The sequence below is a fragment of the Erythrolamprus reginae genome, chromosome 10, assembly GCF_031021105.1.
Source record: "Erythrolamprus reginae isolate rEryReg1 chromosome 10, rEryReg1.hap1, whole genome shotgun sequence".
Classification (NCBI taxonomy): Eukaryota; Metazoa; Chordata; class Lepidosauria; order Squamata; family Dipsadidae; genus Erythrolamprus; species Erythrolamprus reginae.
The window spans coordinates 9,456,240-9,475,745 of NC_091959.1; the positions used below are offsets into that span (position 1 = coordinate 9,456,240).

At 40.0% G+C, this 19,506-nt stretch overlaps 1 protein-coding gene across 1 annotated transcript; it reads right to left on the bottom strand.

Moving 5' to 3' along the window:
* Positions 1-119: 119 nt before the first annotated feature.
* Positions 120-19,506, bottom strand: MYEF2 (myelin expression factor 2). Its single transcript, XM_070762307.1, has 18 exons — positions 19,266-19,506; positions 14,593-14,822; positions 13,344-13,396; positions 12,133-12,140; positions 11,949-12,042; positions 11,035-11,226; positions 10,436-10,589; positions 8,484-8,533; positions 8,319-8,382; positions 8,049-8,150; positions 7,618-7,668; positions 7,469-7,540; positions 7,305-7,391; positions 6,017-6,115; positions 5,266-5,337; positions 2,926-3,140; positions 2,785-2,836; positions 120-686 (listed from the first exon to the last, which is right to left on the bottom strand). Exons 1-18 carry the CDS (start codon positions 19,421-19,423, stop codon positions 523-525), a joined length of 1,917 nt encoding a protein of 638 aa, XP_070618408.1. The 5' UTR covers positions 19,424-19,506; the 3' UTR covers positions 120-522.

Sequence of the window (19,506 nt, forward strand, 5' to 3'; positions counted from 1 at the left end):
CCAGAGCAGCAACAACTACTTGTAAAACACACGGATTGGAAGAGAAATGAAAAACCCGCAGGCTTTACAATTGCAAGACAGGCCAAGCTGACAAAAGAAACAAATTCCACTATACAGACTTTTATTAAACAGAGAAAATGGCTTGTTTTATTAAAAACAGTAGAACCATTCATTTAAACTGAATGACTAGAAACACTTAGCATGATTTTTAAAGGGGCATGAAACAGCCACAGCTTCCGAGTACAAGAGAAGGTGGGGCGGTTTTAGGCCACTGAACAAGTCAGGAAAGTTTTCTCTTAAAAATCAAAATGTAATAAGAATTAACAAGTTCACACAGTATATTAAACACTATACTGTTAAAGGCTGAGGGGGGTGGGGATGAAGGGTTCTTTTAAAAGTATTGTTTCATCAACTCAAATAAAGCAGACAGTGCTACTAAAAATGACGTACTGGGAAAGGGGAGAAAGGAAGGAGCTACAGGAAACTGGCTAAAGGAATGTTCCCCAACATGTACTTTATAAATTACGCAATGCGATCCAAACGTACGTCAATTTCTCTGCCACTGATTTTTATACCGTTCATTAGTCTACAGGCTTTTTCTGCCGATTCTGGCGAGTCAAATCTGACTGTTCCACAGCCTTTTGATTTTCCATTCTCCATTTTAATTTCTGCAAACATTACATGACCTGAAAAGTTAAAACTCAGTTTAGCCGACCATGTGCTAAAGAAGAAGTAGAAATCCTATAATTACCATCAAAGTTTTTTCTAAAAAAATAATCACGTTTACCCACTCTGGGAAAGCTAGTCATCGAAGCAAAGGATTAAACCACACAGATAAGATTAAATTAGCTAGCAAACTCTGTTATGTCATAGTATGTAGTCACATTGAAGGATGCCTCAATGCTTAGGGCATCATCTCAAATTTTGCTGCATGCCACTCACTGCCTTTAACTCCCCCCCCCTTCTGATTCACTCTATATTTCCTGCCTTCATCACTTCAAACCAAATATTCTTGTTTCTACCATTAGTTTGTTAGATCTTGGTTTTACGATTGGACTTTTAAGTAAAATAGAGCTGAAATAATTTAATGGCTCTTTTTAATGTTTTGGTCACTGGAATATCCGAATAATGACACCTATGGCTTTGCTGAAATAAATGTTTGAGTAATATTAAATATTTGGATACTGTGAACCAGAATTTAGGCATTGCTTGTAAATAAAATAAGAACAATGTTGAAGAGGCCCTCCTGGGGCACTTTAATTTGATCTAGTTAAGCCCCTATTCACATTAAGAAAGAAAAACAGAAGCCAGGTTTAAAAAAACATAAAGCATAATGTATAAAACTATATATAAATATCATCTTATGAAGAACATATGTGAAAAATCTTGTTTTTTATATATTTAGCACAGAATACGAAGAACCTAGCGGGTTTGCTGAATTTTAAAGTTTTAGAATGAACAGATAAGAACATATTTTCTAGTAAACTGCTATTAAATAAAAGATAAACATATTTGAAGCTATTAATTTATATATAGCAAAACAGGTTTTCGCTACAGATTACAACATATTGAAGACAGCAGACTTATATTTTATAATTAAAGAAATAAATGGCATGTTAAGTCTTTTTGTCAGAAATTGCAAAATCACTTTTTCTTTGTGCAAGTTTTCAAATGCTACAAATATCCTTGGCATTTTCAGAAAAAAATTAAGACATACCCTACTCCCTTTAAAATTCAAAGTCTTTTGTTCTGAATCTGAATTCAATGTGAAACTAAATAAATTTTAACTTATCTATTGAGCAGAATATAAAGATTATTCCCCCAAAAGAATTAACCACCCTGTCTATATGTCATAAGAACATCAAAAGCTAAATTGTTATAATATTCATATATATCTAAAAAGGTCTTACTTATCAATGTTTTTTCATGGCACCCAACCAATAAGCTAAAAAAGTTTTAATCCTCACTAATTTATAAATAAACATAACAGCATAATTTGTATATTACACTATATATAAAAAAACCATGCTATAGGATAGCATTATCTATAAACAAATTTACAGTATGTATGTATGTAATGTATGTATGTAATGTATGTATGTATGTAATGTATGTATGTATGTATGTATGTATGTATGTATGTATGTATTTATTTAGAGTCAAGGGCGAAATCAGGGCAGATTTCAAGTAGCATAGTTTATTGCAATGTTAATATCTATGGAGATTCTCAGTCATCCAGGTTCATGGTTATCCCAAAGATGCTTTTTCAAGAGGCAACTGGATTTTCCGGTTTTTCTTTGAAGGCATTTCACTTCTCATCCAAGAAGTTTCTTCAACTCTGACTGGATGGTGGGGAATGGAATCCAGAAAGCATAGCTGCCTCTTGAAAAAGAATACTGCAATGTAACCAAACCCAATCAAAGTCTGGGCCATAGTTTGGGCCATCACATCTGGGTCAACAAACTATAATTTAGGGTAAATACACTACCCTCTAAAATCAGCGATAGTCCAGAGCCAAGTACATCGGGCGCATAACTCATGGCCTAAGAGGAAGCCAAGGGTGGCCAGTCTGTTCCTCAAGGGAAATACCAGAAAGGAACACAAAAAGGGGCAGCTCTTCCCAACCACGCACTTCAAGGGAACACGACACCCCAAGAGGCCTGGGCATGGGCAGAGAGGCTCCACAGAAGAGAAGAGAGGAATTGGGTCAGAAAGCCACCGACACAGACACTCATCGTTGCTTGTTAATTCTGAGAGGCAGCCTTATTTGTGCCTAATACTTACCGCACTGGCTGAACTTTTCCTTAAGCTTCTGCCAGGTCAAGTCAAAAGGAAGCTGAAATGAAGATAAGCATAGAGTAGTAACCTTCGGGAGGAAAAGCGGGGAGAATTATGCTGCTCATCGGTTTTAATTCAGAGGCTTACATTTCTGACAAATATTTGGTTGCCTTTGGTGCCTACTCGGTCTCTCAGACCACTTCCCATTGGGCCAGGCACAAATCCTCGGTCCATGTCCAGGTTTCTCTCCAGGGCCGTCCCCATGGTGGGGCCCATCCGATCGAAACTGCTGCTCATCCGATCCATTCCCATGCCCATCCCCATGCCACCGGTCATGCTATTCATGCCACTTAGTCCACTACCTGCAAAGACAGAGAAGGACAGACAGGGGGGGAAAGTGAGTATTTTAGGACCCTGGGGGAAAGGGGGGGAGCTGAAGCGGAATTGGGTTTCGTTTTGGGGTGGGGTTTTTTTTTGCAAAGGCAGAGGCAATTCAGCAGAGGGAGCTAAGTAATTCTTCTCAATTGCACCGACTAATGAATAGTACTTCTACGCCTTTCCCACCCCCCTATTTTTATTCAATTATGTCTGATTCTTGGTGGACTCCCTGAACAAGTCCATGCAATTTTCCGGACAAGGTTTTTCAGAGGTGGTTGCCATCTCCGTTCCCTCTAAACTGCGCAGAGAGAGAGAGAGAGAAATGATAGAAAAAAGGGGAGAAAAAAAGAGAAATGAGAAAATGATTGAAGCAAAGAATGACAGGAAAGAGAGAGAAACAGAGAGAGAAGTGACTCTTGATTTAAACATATGGTAAAAGCACTTAAATAATAACAGAGGGGAAAAAACCCAGCCCTCACCTGTTTTTATTAAGTTATGTTTTTGGTTTTGCTGGTTGATTTAGTTTTAATAGTAATGGATTTTAGTTTTTTTAAATTATTAATTTCTTTTAATAAAAAAGAAGGGATTTTTTTCTTATTTATTTATTTATTTATTTTATGCCATCCAGTCCCAAGGGGACTGCTGCTCAGACACTATACTTTTCCGCCCACACCGAAAAAAAATTAGAGGGAACATTGGTTGCCATTACCTCCTTCCTAAGGACGGAGAGGAATTGACTGGCTCAAGATCACCCAGCTGGCTATGTATCCACGACAGGACTAGAAGTTTACGGATTCCTGGCCTTTTTTGCCTGCTGCCTTAACCATTACACCAAACGTGGTTCTCTAGAGCAGTGTTTCCCAACCTTGGCAACTTGAAGATATCTGGACTTCAACTCCCAGAATCCCCCAGCCAGCGAATGCTGGGAGTGGAAGTCCAAATATCTTCAAGTTGCCAAGGTTGGGAAACACTGCTCCAGAGATGTCAAGACAGATCTTATTGCAGGTAGAGATGCCACCTTTATCCGTTTCCTTCCGCCTTGCATTCTATCTTTCTAGTTAACTCTCAGTAATGTACGGCTGCGAAAGTGGGTGGCCCAGGGAAAGGTTAGTTGCCAAACACTGCAAGGTTGAATCTCAACCCAATCTATTTGGGGGGCTGTCTCTATTGGTCCAAGATTAAGGTTAATTTCAGTTGTGAATGCCCTGTGGCGAGTGAGAGCCACGGCTTTGCAATAAGTTCATTAAATCGCGCAGCAATCCACTGATTCCAAAAAAGAGGCTCACTCCATAGGATATTATTAGTTCAATTACAGCAACCTTCCTGATATTCTAGTTATTCTGCGACTGGGGTCAGGCATCATGGCTTTACACACTGTGCCAAACATGCATGCTATGATTTACATTTCTCAACCCGTGCGCCTGCTATTTGCTCAGTGCAGTCTTAGCGAAACTGCACATCCTTAAGATGCCATCTCTTAAGATCCAGATGTAAAGGTCTCGGGTTCAATCTCCAACATCTGCTTGGACGTAAAGCCAGCTTCATTGGCTCTTATTATGAAAAGGTGTTAGTTTTTCCAAAGATAAGCATAATGGTTCTCATGAGGATGGAACTGTCAATGTGTAAAGCCCTCGAGGAATGAGAACTTGCGGCAGGGGTGAAGACACACAATCACATTTGCAACACATCCATTTATCGAACAGCCATGCATGACAACTCAGTGAATCTTCCTTTTACACATTTAAGCCACCCATGTCATTTATATGCACCTGAAGTATCATACAGCTAGAACTGTCCCTACGGTTTTCCTCAAATCCATTATTTCTACAGTTGCCCTAGAAATACCTGTTTCCTAAGTAGCAAACCTGGCTCACAAAAGGTTTTGTTTCTGAAATGCTCTAATATAAGGCTAAAAGTTAAACATAGAGCCAGATGCAAGATATATACACATCTTAAAATAAACTCCAATTACAACTAAGCCCCGTGATCTAGGAAATCCTGCTTTTGTGGTGGGGGAGCAACAGACTTTCCCACCTACTAGATCTATCTCAAATGCTAAGGAGCCTTTCTAAAGCTGAATTTATTCTTTGTTGCAACAGATCAACCTACTCATTCCAGATCCTACTGGGCCCATATTAGAAGCTCCCATGCCTCCTGCAAAACCACCAACCATTGCACCACCTAAACAAGAATAAAAAAAAAATGAAGTTACATAAATCCATTTCACTTTAAGCTGGGGAAATTTTCCAAACTTCTGCAGGGGTTTTATAATCATCCACTTACTTCTTCTGAGCATACTATTCAAATAGATCTACATATTTTTAAAAGTGAGGTAAATACCACAAGAGAAGACCCATTGTAATTATTCTGACATATAAATTAAATAGCATGTAAGGCTGTTAAGCAGCAAATGCACCTCTTAAGATTTAAAAAAGTCTTGTGACTTAGGTTTTATTGTCTCAAAAATATACCATGCTTCCCAGAAAATATGACTGTCTTATACTTTTTTGAATCCTGAAATAACTGCTTGGCCTTATTGCTATGCACTCAAAAGCCTGATTAGGCTTATTATCAGGGGGTGTCTTATCTGGGGGGGACACGGACAGCTATGCATGAGTCTACGGAGAGGGGCGGCATACAAATCTAATAAATAATAATAATAATAATGAGATCTGGCATAGTGTCCCTCTCTGGAGTGAAGGAACACCCTTTTGTTTTTTAAAGAAAACTATACTGAGAATAGAGATAAAAGAAAGATTTTGAGTATGAAGTGGTATCATGCTCATTTGTGAAAATGACTTGCATGCTGGTTATTAGATTTGTGGGAGTAGGGTTGGGGATTGGTTGCCAGGAGTCATACCCATTCTCCCAAAAGTGTCTCCAAAACCACGGCTCAAGGCCATATCGCTTCGACCAAAGTCTCTGTCAAGAGTTCCTCCCATGCCACCACGGAACATTTCTGAAAGGAAAAGACAGCATTCAACGCTTCTTTGGATTCCCAAGTGATGCACAAACCACAATTCAGATGTACACAAATTCAGTCCGATAGTACACAATTACTCTTCAGAGGTGGTAACTTGAGAGAATTAAAAAAGTTAATTAGCTAACTGCTGTTAAATGGCTAAGGAACTCGGCCGCTGTGTATATTTATTTTGGGATGTTTTGTTTTAAACATTCGTTTTTATTGCTTTATTTCTTATACTTGTGAAATCATAAGCCACCCAGTCATTGATTGAGATGACCAGCTATAGAAATTGAATGAATCAACGGATGGATCGGGCCATGCATCCATCCATCAATGTGAATGGGAAGCCTCTCTTTCAAAGTTAGAATCTTTAAGGATCTTTTGAGTACAGTGATACCTTGTCTTACAAACTTAATTGGTTCCGAGACGAGGTTCTTAAGGTGAAAGGTTTGTAAGACGAAACAATGTTTCCCATAGGAATCAATGGAAAAGTGATTAATGCGTGCAAGCCCAACATTCACCCCTTTTGCCAGCCGAAGGGCCCATTTTTGTGCTGCTGGGAATCCCCTGAGGTTCCCCTCCATAGGAAACCCCACCTCCGGACTTCTGTGTTTTTGCAATGCTGCAGAGGAATCCCAGCAGGGGAATCCCAGCATCGCAAAAACAAGCGCTTCGCTGGCAACGGAAGTCCGGAGGTGGGGTTTCCCATGGAGGGGAGCCTCAGGGGAATCCCAGCAGCACAAAAATGGGTGCATCACTGGCAACAGGAGTCCGGAGGTGGGGCATCCCAGCGGCGGCGGTGGGTTTGTAAGGTGAAAATAGTTTGTAAGAAGAGGCAAAAAAATCTTAAACTCCGGGTTTGTATCTTGAAAAGTTTGTATGATGAGGCGTTTGTAAGATGAGGTATCACTGTATATTAATTGGATAAACTGAATTGTTATGTCTTTTATATATGCTGCGAGCCGCCCCGAGTCCTCGGAGAGGGGTGGCATACAAATCCAATTAAACTAAACTAAACTCTCAAACAGCTCTTTAAGAGGATCATTGAAATTTACTTTTCACAGAATGTTTTAATTAAGTAGAAGGCAATCTAGGTCTATATTGTTTATTATAACCTCTTAAGCCATAATAGCCCATTTTATAAAAAGTTTACTTTGGAAGAATAGGCTAAATATAAACTTACCTCCCATCCCAGCTGCCATGCCCGTTCCTAGGCCACCACTCATTCCGCTACCTATGTTCCCTCTGAAGTCATCTACGCTTCCCATACCTAGAAAGATTGTACTTTTAACACTATTGCCTGACAAGCTGAATATTTTGTATTGTAAGGAATAAACGTTTACTTACCTCCCAGTCGGTTGACTCCGCCAAATCCTCCCATATTTGCCATTCCTTTCATGCCACCAAAACCGCCAACACCTGAACAGTAAGTGAAGAGTTTTTTATGAATGCCATAACATTTACACAGAAATAAAGGAACAGGTGAACACACCTACCTCCGCTCATTCGATTCATTCCTCCAAAGCCAGGTCCATCCACTCCCATTCCTTAAAACATATGAATCAATTGCAGAATTACAGGTTTTCTCTTTATTTAGCATAGGTCTGTAGGCATTTATAATATAGCAAGTAGATTGATATATTTCCTTCTTTCTTTCCCTCCCTCCCTTCCCTATTAATCAGCAATCAAGTTAAATGTTAATCTAGACTGATACTGAATTTTAAAAGCTGGATGTCCAAACAAGAATAGAATTGGGAAAGTTATAGCTATTTTTTTTGTTGGGGGGGGGAGGTACCATAAAAAGTGCCAGCATCTATTCTTCCCCAAGTTAATAGACCTAACACACCACTCTACATTTAACACCTTTCTATAAAAGTCCAAGTATTTCCCCCCTTATCTCAAGGTCAAAAAGAGAAAGTCTGCTGACCTCCTGGAGTCATGTTCCCCATTCCACTTCCCATGCTCAGTTGGGTGGCGCTGATTGGCTGTCCCCCAGGACCAAGTCCCATTCCGATCCCTCCAAGTCCACCTTCAAAAGAAAAAGAAAAAAAAACCTCCTCCATAAAATTTTAAGGGCTAGGGCTTCTCCAGAATGGCACTGTAGCCACATAAGACCTGAAGACGGAGCTACTTTCTGAAAGGTGAACTGATAGCCAAAGCCAGATTAACAAACAGCAAAGAAAAGGACCATACTCACGGGGTAACTGAGGTGTCTTGCTATCGGCTGCGCGGAAATCATCGTGAGGAATTGATTTGTCATCCTTAAAAAAAAAAAAGGCTTTTGAGTGATGTTTCTGCAGCTGGGACACTACATCCCCCCCCCGCCCCCTCTCTGTGGAAAAATTAGAAAGGCACAACTCACCATTTTCACATGCATGGGTCTATCAAAGAGGAACTGTCCATTGAACATTGCTGAGCACACAGTCAAGGATCCTTGTTTTTAAAAATGAGATATTCAACCAAAAAACAATCTCTCTCATATTTACACTACTGTTCATATACATGAGGTATCACTAATATATCACTTTCAACCGGAACTGCATTGACTGCCAATTGGTTTTATTTTTATATGCTGTAAGCCACCCCAAGTCCTCGGAGAGGGGCGGCTTATAAATTCATTCATTCATTCAATCATTCAATCAATCAATCAATCAACTAACTAATTAACTAACTAACTACAGGAGCTATATTCCAAGAAGCAAGGGAAAGGCTACATTTGATTTCATTAACATTTATAATTAAATATAGCCAATCAGTTTTTGCTATCACACATTCAATTACTTGTCGCTTTTCTCATATTTAAAATTATGGTTCAGTAGTTCTCGAGGGGGGGGGGGGCACAGTTAAGGCTTCAGATTGTCCACCCCTAACCTAATTTAACGATTCAATCTGCACTGCTGCATATGCAAATTTCTGGTGGGAAGAAAGCACTGATCTGCATGTCAGCACTGAGAATTCTGATCCATGGCACAAGAGCAGTTTAATTCCCTTTGAAAATGGTGCCCGGTTGCTGATGAGTTGGTAAATGTACACGGTATACAAGTGTGATTTTTAAAAAATCCGCCTTTTTCAAACACTAATTCAAACCAGGCAGTGAACCACTTGTGCAGTTTCTTCAACTGCAAGAAAGCAGTGAATTTGGATGACATCTTTTGCTTATAGAAAGCTATTTTGGACTTTTGGAAGAGTGGGGCATGAAGGAAAACTGAGAATTCTGAATTTCATTATCAGCTTCCCTACATTTCATAATCCAAATAGCATTGCATCTCGGCTGGCTATGAGCACTTTCGCCTAACAGGAAATAGTTATCGGAAAACTAATTATCAGAAGAAAGCAATTTGAATGCCAGGTACATCAATGATTCAAGTCTTCTTCAACCATAATTTAAGAACTCTATTATCAGAACAATTTCCTTACACACAGCAGTGACACCCAACATCACAAATACTATTTATTTTCCATATCATCTACCTACTTTTGCAAATTATTCTGTTAGTTATTCAAAAGGGTAGCAATTACCACCACCAGGGCGTAGCAAAAAATAATAATTAAATAAGCAGCTTTTACAGTTGGATTAGCAAAGTATCTGAAATTAACACTCTGACTTCTTTGTTTTTCTCCAGATGACCCCCCCACCCCCCACCCCAAACTTTCAATCTACCTGCTTGCTATTCCTCGGAAAATGGCAATTAATTCAGGATGCATATCAACTCTGATCAGAATCAGAAATCTAATTATCTGCTCGGATCCAATACCAAAATCCCTTTCTAAAACAGTGATCCGTTCCAACAGTGCAGGAGTTTGGAATTTCAAGGTGGTATTGAACCATGACTCTGAAGTGATGGCCAACACAGGGGTGCTACTGGGTCACAGGTTCCCATATATACAATTCCAAAAGAGAGATATACAGCTTATAAGACACTACCCTGTTTCCCCCAAAATAAGACAGCCCCTGATAATAAGTCTAATCGGGCTTTTGAGTGCATGGCAATAAGGTCAAGCGCTCATTTCAGGGTTCAAAAAAATATAGGAACGGGTCTCATTTTCCAGGATACTTCTATAATCCTCTTAAGAGCTGCCAATCTACCCCCACACTAATACTGCCTCCAACAGATGCCCTCCAAAGTATACGATCAGTACTGTAATTTCAGTTAGTTCAAACCATGCTTTGTCAAAAAGATAAATTGATGGCAGAGTTCACAGGCAACCAAGCCCTGTCTGAAGTCAAATATGGTAGGAAGACTGTTTTTAACTTGCTTACACAGACTAAACTTGACAACATCACTCTTTGATCAGATTGACTTGTGAGGATACATATCGCCTGAACAGCTTCAATGGACTGCTCAAAAGTCACAGTTCCCATCCCCCGACTTTTGCCGTCTTTGTCTTCTTTGATATCCGCACGTTTCACCGTCCCAGCAATGCTGAACACTTCCTTTAATTTCTTCCAGCCAACCTTAAAGTCAAGCTAAAAAAAGACAAAAGATTCCATGGGAAAGAAGAACAATTTTTTTCCTATCTTAAAAGCTCTTCATTCCGTTCATGCTCTCAATGCAACCGCACCTGTACTTTCATTTTTCAACATGCTGGCAGAATAAAAGAAGCAACACCCCTAGTTTCCTAATGAAGTTATTAAAAAGGCAAATAACAAAAAGTATTAAAACACGATTATTCGTTTCTCATTGATTGCAAGGCCCACACGAGCAGTTCATGAATTTTGAAAGCAGATTACAAAAACGTTCGAGCTAAAAATTCGAGCTCAGAACTTGAAGAATATCAAAACATCCAGAGACAACATCAAAGGGTATTTATCAATGCCTAACATCCCATTAAAATCAGCATAGCTCTTCTCACTTGATGATAATGTACTGTAACAATTGTCTAGGGCTTTCCACTGCTTTTCTATTACTTACATTGGCAACAAAAATGCTGGTGCCAAGCCTGCCAGCTTGTAGGTTGCTGATAATCTCAGGAGGAATATTTGGGTTATTAAGTATAGAAGGCGGCAAATTCATTAAGCCAGGTGTTATATCTGGACCATGTCCGCCTGTAAATGGCCCACTCCCACGCTGCAGTGCCCTGCGGGCATGCTCACCATCCAGATCCTACAAAATAGATGATGAAGAAAATATGCATCAATTGATCCTAAGTCAGTAGTAATAAATTAGACAATTTTAAATTCCATGGAGCATCCACAAAGCAGGTAGCATTCTTAGCAAGGGCAGCAGAAGGAACGGATATTTCATGTTGATGGAGACCTAGCCCCCTCACTTCTATTAAGTCCCCTTGTCACTTCCTATTGTGTCACTTAGCCCAAAGATCACCCAAAGTAAGTAAGTCAAACTAATGTTTCTTCCAAACATCAAATTCAACGATTTTAGAATAGTCTGTTAATATCATCTGTGGAAGATATATTTCAATGAAGGCAGGATTCATAGACTCGGGATAGTGACACCACATTCATTTCCACCCTGGTTCACAATTAAGCAGTCAGAAGATACACAGATTCAAGTCATATAGTGTTTAAAAATCATCATTCAACCAACTCTAGGTTTAAAGCTTCTAAGTAAGTAGATATATTTCAGGTCTTACAGGTAATCAGTGGTGCTTGACAAAGCACTCTTACTTGCAAATTCCATTATTCAGGGACGTGAGAATTTTCTCATGAAACATTAATAAGGCTGGAACCTACTGCATTATCATTTTACATAGAGCGGAAAAAGAGGGATCATTCACATATACATATACATACATATATATAGCTCTATTTCATTTCTTTTATTTTAAAAGAAAGTCACAATGTTATGCGGTAAAAATACAAACATACCTCTTTTATGTTAAGTGGTCTTCCATTAAGATCATATTTATTCATGGTTTCCAGTGCTTTCTTTACAAATTCTTCATCTTTGAATTCGACCACACTGAATTAAAAAGAATTAAATGCTTATTTATGTTTACTTTTCTAAATAGCATAAATATTAAGGGGCGAAAAAACTATAAAACACACTTACCCACAGCCCTATATCCATGAGGTGGTTTGTCAACGCAGGAAAGAACAAAAATAAATGAAAAATAATCAGTAAATGTCAGTGTTATACTAAAATGAAGAATAAAGTCTGAACAAAGAACAGAAATGTTGGAGTGGGAAGGCCAGTTTTAACTATAATTTTATCCTACCACCATTTTACTCAAAACATTTTAGTTAATTTGAAAAGCAAAAAAGGTGGGGATTCATTTTGCTTTATTGCAGTTTTTTTTCTATTAGGATTCTCTTAAGCCAAATCATATACAGAATGTGGAAATGCCACACAGACAGCTTTATCCACAAAAAACCTGAGAATGTCCATTATTATCCTTGAACTGTTATCTTCAGGAATAATATCCACATTTTCTATAACATAATGGCAGTTATTAACAATTGTTGGTGTTGTTGCCCTCTTTAAAAAGAAACATTTGACTTTTAAAAAGTTACTCTTTATCCAGCTCTGGCTTATTTATTTATTTATTTAATGAAAGTTCCCCAAGGGTCAAATGAAAATTGCAGTTAAATAAAAATCTTAAGGGACAAATAATCAAACACCAAACAGGTATTTCTGATTACATCTGAGTCAAACCTGTGTTTCGTGTGTTCACACAGCAGGCTCAGACTTACTACAGTTTGAACGTTTGACCCTTTTAAGAAGAAAGACACAAAGCAGCTTTAAACATTATTTGCACAATTGTCTCCCTTGTTGCAGATATCTCCTACCTAACAGCCAACTTCTTCCATTCCTTTTTTTTAAAACCTAGACAAGGTTTTTTTAAAAAAATACCTAGACAAGTTCAATAATCCAAAATAGTCCTGCACTCTTTAGGCTCATCAAAGTTTATACTCAGCCTCTAGTTAGAATGGTACACTTAATTTATCATTTCAGTTATTTTTTTTTCCAGTCCTCAACTTAAACACACTAAACACAACAGAAATCCTAAAGTGAGCTGCTTTAATTAATTAGGTAAATGCCATTTATTTAAAACACATATTATAACGGCTTGTCCCTTGCATCCAACTACACAAATTTAAAATAAAGGTTGACACACTGTATCTGATATAGAAACCTCTGTCTATAATATCAATATTTTAAAAAATGAAACTTACTTTCCAGTTACTGGTACAAGAATTATACAAAAGTAAAACTGCTGAGGAACTTTAAACCTCTAGCAGATGTTTGCCCATGGCACTTACCCTTGATTTTCCTTCTGCATCCTTAAACAGCTCCACGTATGTAACCTCACCAACTACATAAGACATACAAAGGGAAAATACCAAGAGACAATGCATTTAAACACCAGTGTCTTTCTTTGCTGTGTCCCTGTGCACAACTCTACAGAGAAACACCTATTATTCACCAACAATCAAAACCAGACCAACATACCTCCTGTCAAGGGCTATATAATTTAGCTAATTTTCAGGAATATGCAACAGCCACATTCTCAAAAGCTAAAAAAAACAACTATGTTTAACCTAATTCATACTATAGATCATATATTTGGCCAGTATGATATGGTTGGTGAACAAGTTCAGATATACAGATAGACCCTTCACCTATCGATTAGAACATCAACAATAAACACTTTTCAGTGACATTTGTCATCCTGCTAACAACAGCTGTTTTAAGGTGACTTTCTCCCTGAATATCTTCAAATAGTAAAGAGGTTGCCTTCAATAGAATAACCAATTTACAAGAGTCAATAAAATTTCACAGCAAGCCACACACTTTCTAAAATAAAGTTTCGTTGCATAAAACTAATCATATAGTCACGTCACCTTACAACAGATACGCCTAGCACAATTAAAAGGTGTGTTTTGATTAATTATACCTAGAAACCAAGTATGCTTGGCATGATTTTGAAGTAATGGTATTTTCCCAGATTAATACAAAACTAGCTTTTGACATTGCGTGAGTTGAGATTTCACCTGTCCCAGACCTGCCTGTGGCAAGAAGTTTGAGAAATTCAAATAGTTCTGTCAAACTACAACAGTAGTCACACACTTGAGAAGAGCTCCAGAGAGACAAGTCATGGCAGAAGTGACAAGGCAGACATAAATAATTCCAAGCCGGATTCCACCAAGGAAAAATACTGAATATTGAGAGGTATCCCTTTATCTTTCATTCTTAGGAACACACTAAGTAGTGCTTATATTCAGAACTATGGCTAGACATAACACACTCCCTTTTAAAGGTTCGTTCATGAGAATTGCCATGTCCACTACGCTGGCCGTTGTCGTTCTAGCATAGGGGACTGGATGCTTCGTTCGTTTACCAGACTGTCCTGCAAGGCAAATGTCTCCAGTGGAAGGAAAGGGGGTAAATAGACATATGAGGCAGAAGTTGGAAAGGACACACACCAAATTTGCATGACTTTATAATATTTAGGGTACTTATGATTGTCCCTTTTTCCTGCGTGGAGAAGATGGCAAGAAGTAAAGTTACCTTTCTCTCTCATAAGATCTTTAATGGACTGCCATTTCATGTCATATGGGATGTTGCTAATGAAAACTCTATTACGGTTAAGACTCTTCTTTTCCCCAGTGCCTGCACTCTTTTCCTTCGTGTATGGATGAAATCTATTCCTGTGTCCAAGAGATGGGATGGCCTTTGGTTTTGAAATGTACTTTGATTTCGATGGTGGGCTCTCATCTTTGCCTGCTTCGTCGTTTTCCCTGCATTTGGAAAGAACAAAGTTACGATGGCTTTGGGATGGATGATTCTACTTGCTTTTAAGCCAGTGTTTCTCAACCATGGTACCTGTCAGATGTGTGGACTTCAACTCCCAGAATTCCTCCACCTCCCATTGCTTGACCAAATAAGCCACCTAAACATGAACAAAATTCTCAAAAGAACTAGGAGATCCTGCTACGTTCTGGTCATACTGTACCAAGTGATCATATAAGTCCTCTTTGGATCTTCTCGCTCAACATGGTCAAGATTTAAATCAGCGGTCCCCAAACTACGGCCCGTGGGCCGCATGCGGCCCCCTGAGGCCATTTATCCGGCCCGCCGGTGATTGACAGGAGCACAGGGAAGAGAGCAAGAAAGAAAGAAAAGGGAAAGAGAGGGAGGGAAAGAGAAGTGGAGAGGAATGAAGGAGGGAAAGAAGGAAGGAAAGAAGGAAGGAAGGAAGGAGAAATGGACGGACAGAGGAAGGAAGGACTTTTTTCTCTTAACATACATTCAAACAATACAGTGTACCATCTAATTTCCCATGAATAAAATGCGGTATTTTGTTAGTAACTAATATCAATCATCAAAAAAGTTGCAAAAGTTTTTTTTCTAATTTTGCCATTCAGTTACATTCATTTTTTTAAATTAAATTTCCTCCTTAATGTTCCTTCAAAAAGTACACCAATTATTTTTCTAACTTATTAACCATTATGCCAAAGTGCTTCCTTCTTTCTTTATACATTTTTCTATAAGCCAAGAAAACCTTGTATAGCCAATCAGATGTTAACAAAAGAAAATTAAAAACAAAACATAAACATATATGAATTTCAGACTTCTTCCCCCCCCCCCCTCTAAATAGTACATCCCCATTTTGTTTTTTACTTTAAGATAAGGTATGTGCAGTGTGCATAGGGATTTGCTCATAGAGGTTTTTTTATAGTCCGGCCCTCCAACAGCCCGAGGGACAGTGAACTGGCCCCCTGTCTAAAAAGTTTGGGGACCCCTGATTTAAATGATGGACATACAGGTAAGGTAAAGATTCCCCTTGCACATACGTGCTAGTCATTCCCGACTCTAGGGGGCAGTGCTCATCTCTGTTTCTGAGTTGAAGAGCCAGCACTGTCCCAAGACATCTCTGTGGTCATGTGGCCGGCATGATTAAACACCGAAGGCGCACGGAATGCTGTCACTTTCCCACCAAAGGCAGTCCCTATTTTTCTACTTGCATTTTTACAAGCTTTGGAACTGCTGAAATTCTTGAGCCTGGTGAGATTTGAACTGCCAAATTGCACGCAGGCAGCAGGCAGAAGTAGCTTGCAGTACTGCACTCTAACCAGTGCACCACCAAGGTTCTCAAATGGTCCTACAGCCCAGTTTTTGTCATTAGATAGGAAGCTTACAAGTACCTAGAGGTGCAATGATATAATTGTATCAGATGTTTGATACAGCTGTCACAGCTACATCTTGTAATTCAAATAGCGACTTGCATCTGATTAATACTGAATGCCACCTACTGTATTTTTCGGAGTATAAGATGCACCTCCCCCCAACCCCAAAGTGGGTGGAAATGTTGGTGCATCTTATATACTGAACACAGCCATTTTTGGCCTCCCTGTTTTTGGCAAAATGGGGACAAAGGGTCTGAAAAGACTGCAGAGAGATCCTGGGACTGGAAGAAGGCAAAAATGCCCCTATTTTTGTGGAAAAAACAGGCAAACAATTGCCCATTTTTTGCAAAAATGGGGGCATTTTTGCCATCTCCCAGCACCCAGGATCTCTCTGCAGTCTTTTCAGACCCTTTGCCCACCCCATTTTTGCAAAAACAAAACAAAACCCAGGAAAAATAGGCTGTTTTCCGCAAAAACCGGGTGTTTTTGCGTTCTAATTACCCCATTTAGCATGACTGGAGAAGGAATTCTTGGAGTTGAAGTCCACTAGTTTTAAAGCTGCCAAGTTTGAAGACCCCTGGATTAGGGGTGCAAGGGTCTTCAAACTTGGCATGCTTAATTAAGACTTGTGGGTTTCAACTCCCATTCCTGAGCCAGCATGACTAGAGGGCGAATTCTGGGAGCTGAAGTCCATAAATCTTAAAGCTGTCAAGTTTGAAGTTTGTAAAAAGTGTACACGGCTGCAAAAAATATACATGATTGTAAAAGGTATTCTGCTACACTGGTATTTTATTAAATAATATATTACTACTGGTTCAGAATACTTTTTTTCCTGTTTTCCTCCTCTAAAATGTAGGTGAATCTTATATTCTGAAAAATAGGGTACAGTAGTCCCTCGCTATACCGCGCTTCACCTACTGCGGCTTCACTTCATCGCGGGTTTCTGAGGAAGCCGATCGGCAGATTTAAACAGCCCGCCGAACTCGATCGGCAGGTTTTTCAAAAAAAAAAAATATCTAAAATTGTAAATACTGTATTTAAATACTGTATCTAAAATAAATACTGTGTGGGAAGGGTTTATAAACACTTAAAACAATGAAAACCTACCAAACAATTACAATATAAATACTTAAATAAGTACTATCAGTCGATAAATTCCCCATCGCGGATTTCACCTATCGCGGCCAGGTCTGGAACGTAACACCAGCGATAGGTGAGGGACTACTGTATTTATGAATAAAATGCCACTTGTTTGATTTGTATGGTACTGACTAGTTCTACATCAAAGCAAGCTAAAATTACAGAAGTGGGAAGAACAGACAAAACCTTGTAATATTCATGATTATCGAAGGAGTGCAAAAGTCAAAAGAACACAGATATCCACATTCAACTTCATTATAACAATCCTGCATCAGCTGGACTCGTGCAAATTCCCTCAGACCCTTCTAAGGGCAGGGAGGCTTGCTTGTTACCTGTGGAATCCATCTCAGAACAAGGCTGGAAAAAAATTGTGGGAGACAAAAGCTTCTGCCAAAATAAAAGGCAGAAGAAAGGTCAGTATTTTCAGTTTAAGCAATTGCAACCTTCTAGCCAGTTTTTAATTCAGAGGCTGGGCTAGCCAAAAAAGCAAACATCCCACCGCAGGCTGATTCAACCAGGGTTTATCATGGACAATCAGGGTGTTTCTTTCATACCACAGGACCCATCCAGGGCTCCAGAGCGATGGCCACAGGCTATGCATTTCTTTTCCCCTGCTGCTTTTTTAACAACCTCCTTGAGCCTGCAAACAATGGCAGGAGCAAGAGGAAGGCAGGGGCTTTAGCCCTGAAGAATTTCTGCTCTAATCCTCCCTTTCCCCTCCATTTGAAGATGCAGGTTTACAGGCTTGGACTGGGGGGAACCAGGTCTCCCCCTCTTCAGCTCAATGAACTTGACTCCCCTTTTAAAGGGGGGAAAGGCTACTAAAAGACTGTCCCTCCTTCCTCCCCTTAGGGCAGCCCCCCTCCTCTTTTGTCTGCGAAGTCCCTCCAAAGTCTTCCTCACCCGCCTTTTTTGAAAGATCATATCATACATTTATTTTCAGTGTGCTTCTAATGTGTCAGAAATTCCAGCATGCAGAAATTCACACACAAAAAGAAAAAACACTCTCTAAACATTGGCATAGAAAAAGAAATGTAGAGAAAAAAAATTAAAGGGGGGGGGGATCACATTTATTCAATATATTTTGAATATATATATTCATATACCATGATTCCATATTTACAACAGCATGAAGCTTAAAGCTTCAGCCTGATGATGGTGAATGTGATTTCACCCGAACATATGCGCCAAGACCTTCATACCTGTACCTGTGAAAATCTACGAAATATGTATGTATGCATGTATGTAGATTGTTGTGAGTTCGGGTTTTTCCCATGTAATATTTTGAGTATCTTTAAGATGTTTCAGCGAAATCACATTCACCATTATCAGGCTGAAGTTATTGGCTTTGCACTGCTTTGAATACATATTGAACCATATTCAAAGCAGCAAGAAGCCAATAACTTCAGCCTGATGATGGTGAATGTGATTTTGCCTAAACGTCTTAAAAGACACTCAAAATATTACACAGGAAAAACCCGAACTTACAACAATCTACATACATAAACCCGTGAAAATCTACGAAATTACGAATCTACGAATATATAGGGGTTTTTTTTAAGGCGGCCAAGCAGCCCGCCTGCCTTCTCTCACCACGAAAAACGGGTGTGTTTTTGTATTCATACACAAAGAGGACAAATTAGAGCAGGGGGGGGAATTCAGGTGACTGCCCTCGGAGGGTGGGAGAAAGAACCGGCAGACCGCCGCTCTTCCGACCACCTTGGCCCCGCGGCCTAGGCGGTTGGCCGCATCCCCGTCCTCAAGTAGCGGCTCGGGGCCCGGGCGACACGCCCCCTTCCCGGCCGAGACCCGCGGAGCGCGAGCGCGCGTGTGCGCAGGCGCGAACTTCTCCCCCCTCCCCCCCCCTCCTCTCTCTCTTTCCCCCCCTTTCCCTTCAGGCGGGCGCGCGCGTACGTTTTCACCCCGTTTGCGCTCCCGCCGCCCTCGGCCGGGCCCGCTCCGTCCGCTTCTTCCTCCTGCTGCCGGTCGTGGTCGTTGACGGCGGCCTCCTCGGCCTCGGCTATCGGCGGCGGCGCAGCCGAGCCGGCCTCGTACTTGTCATCCTCCGCCATTTCCTCAGCCGTGTGCGCGAAAAAAGGAGAAGCGGGCGAGAGAAGACCGCCTCCTCCTCCTCTCAGTCCCTCAGCCACTCGCT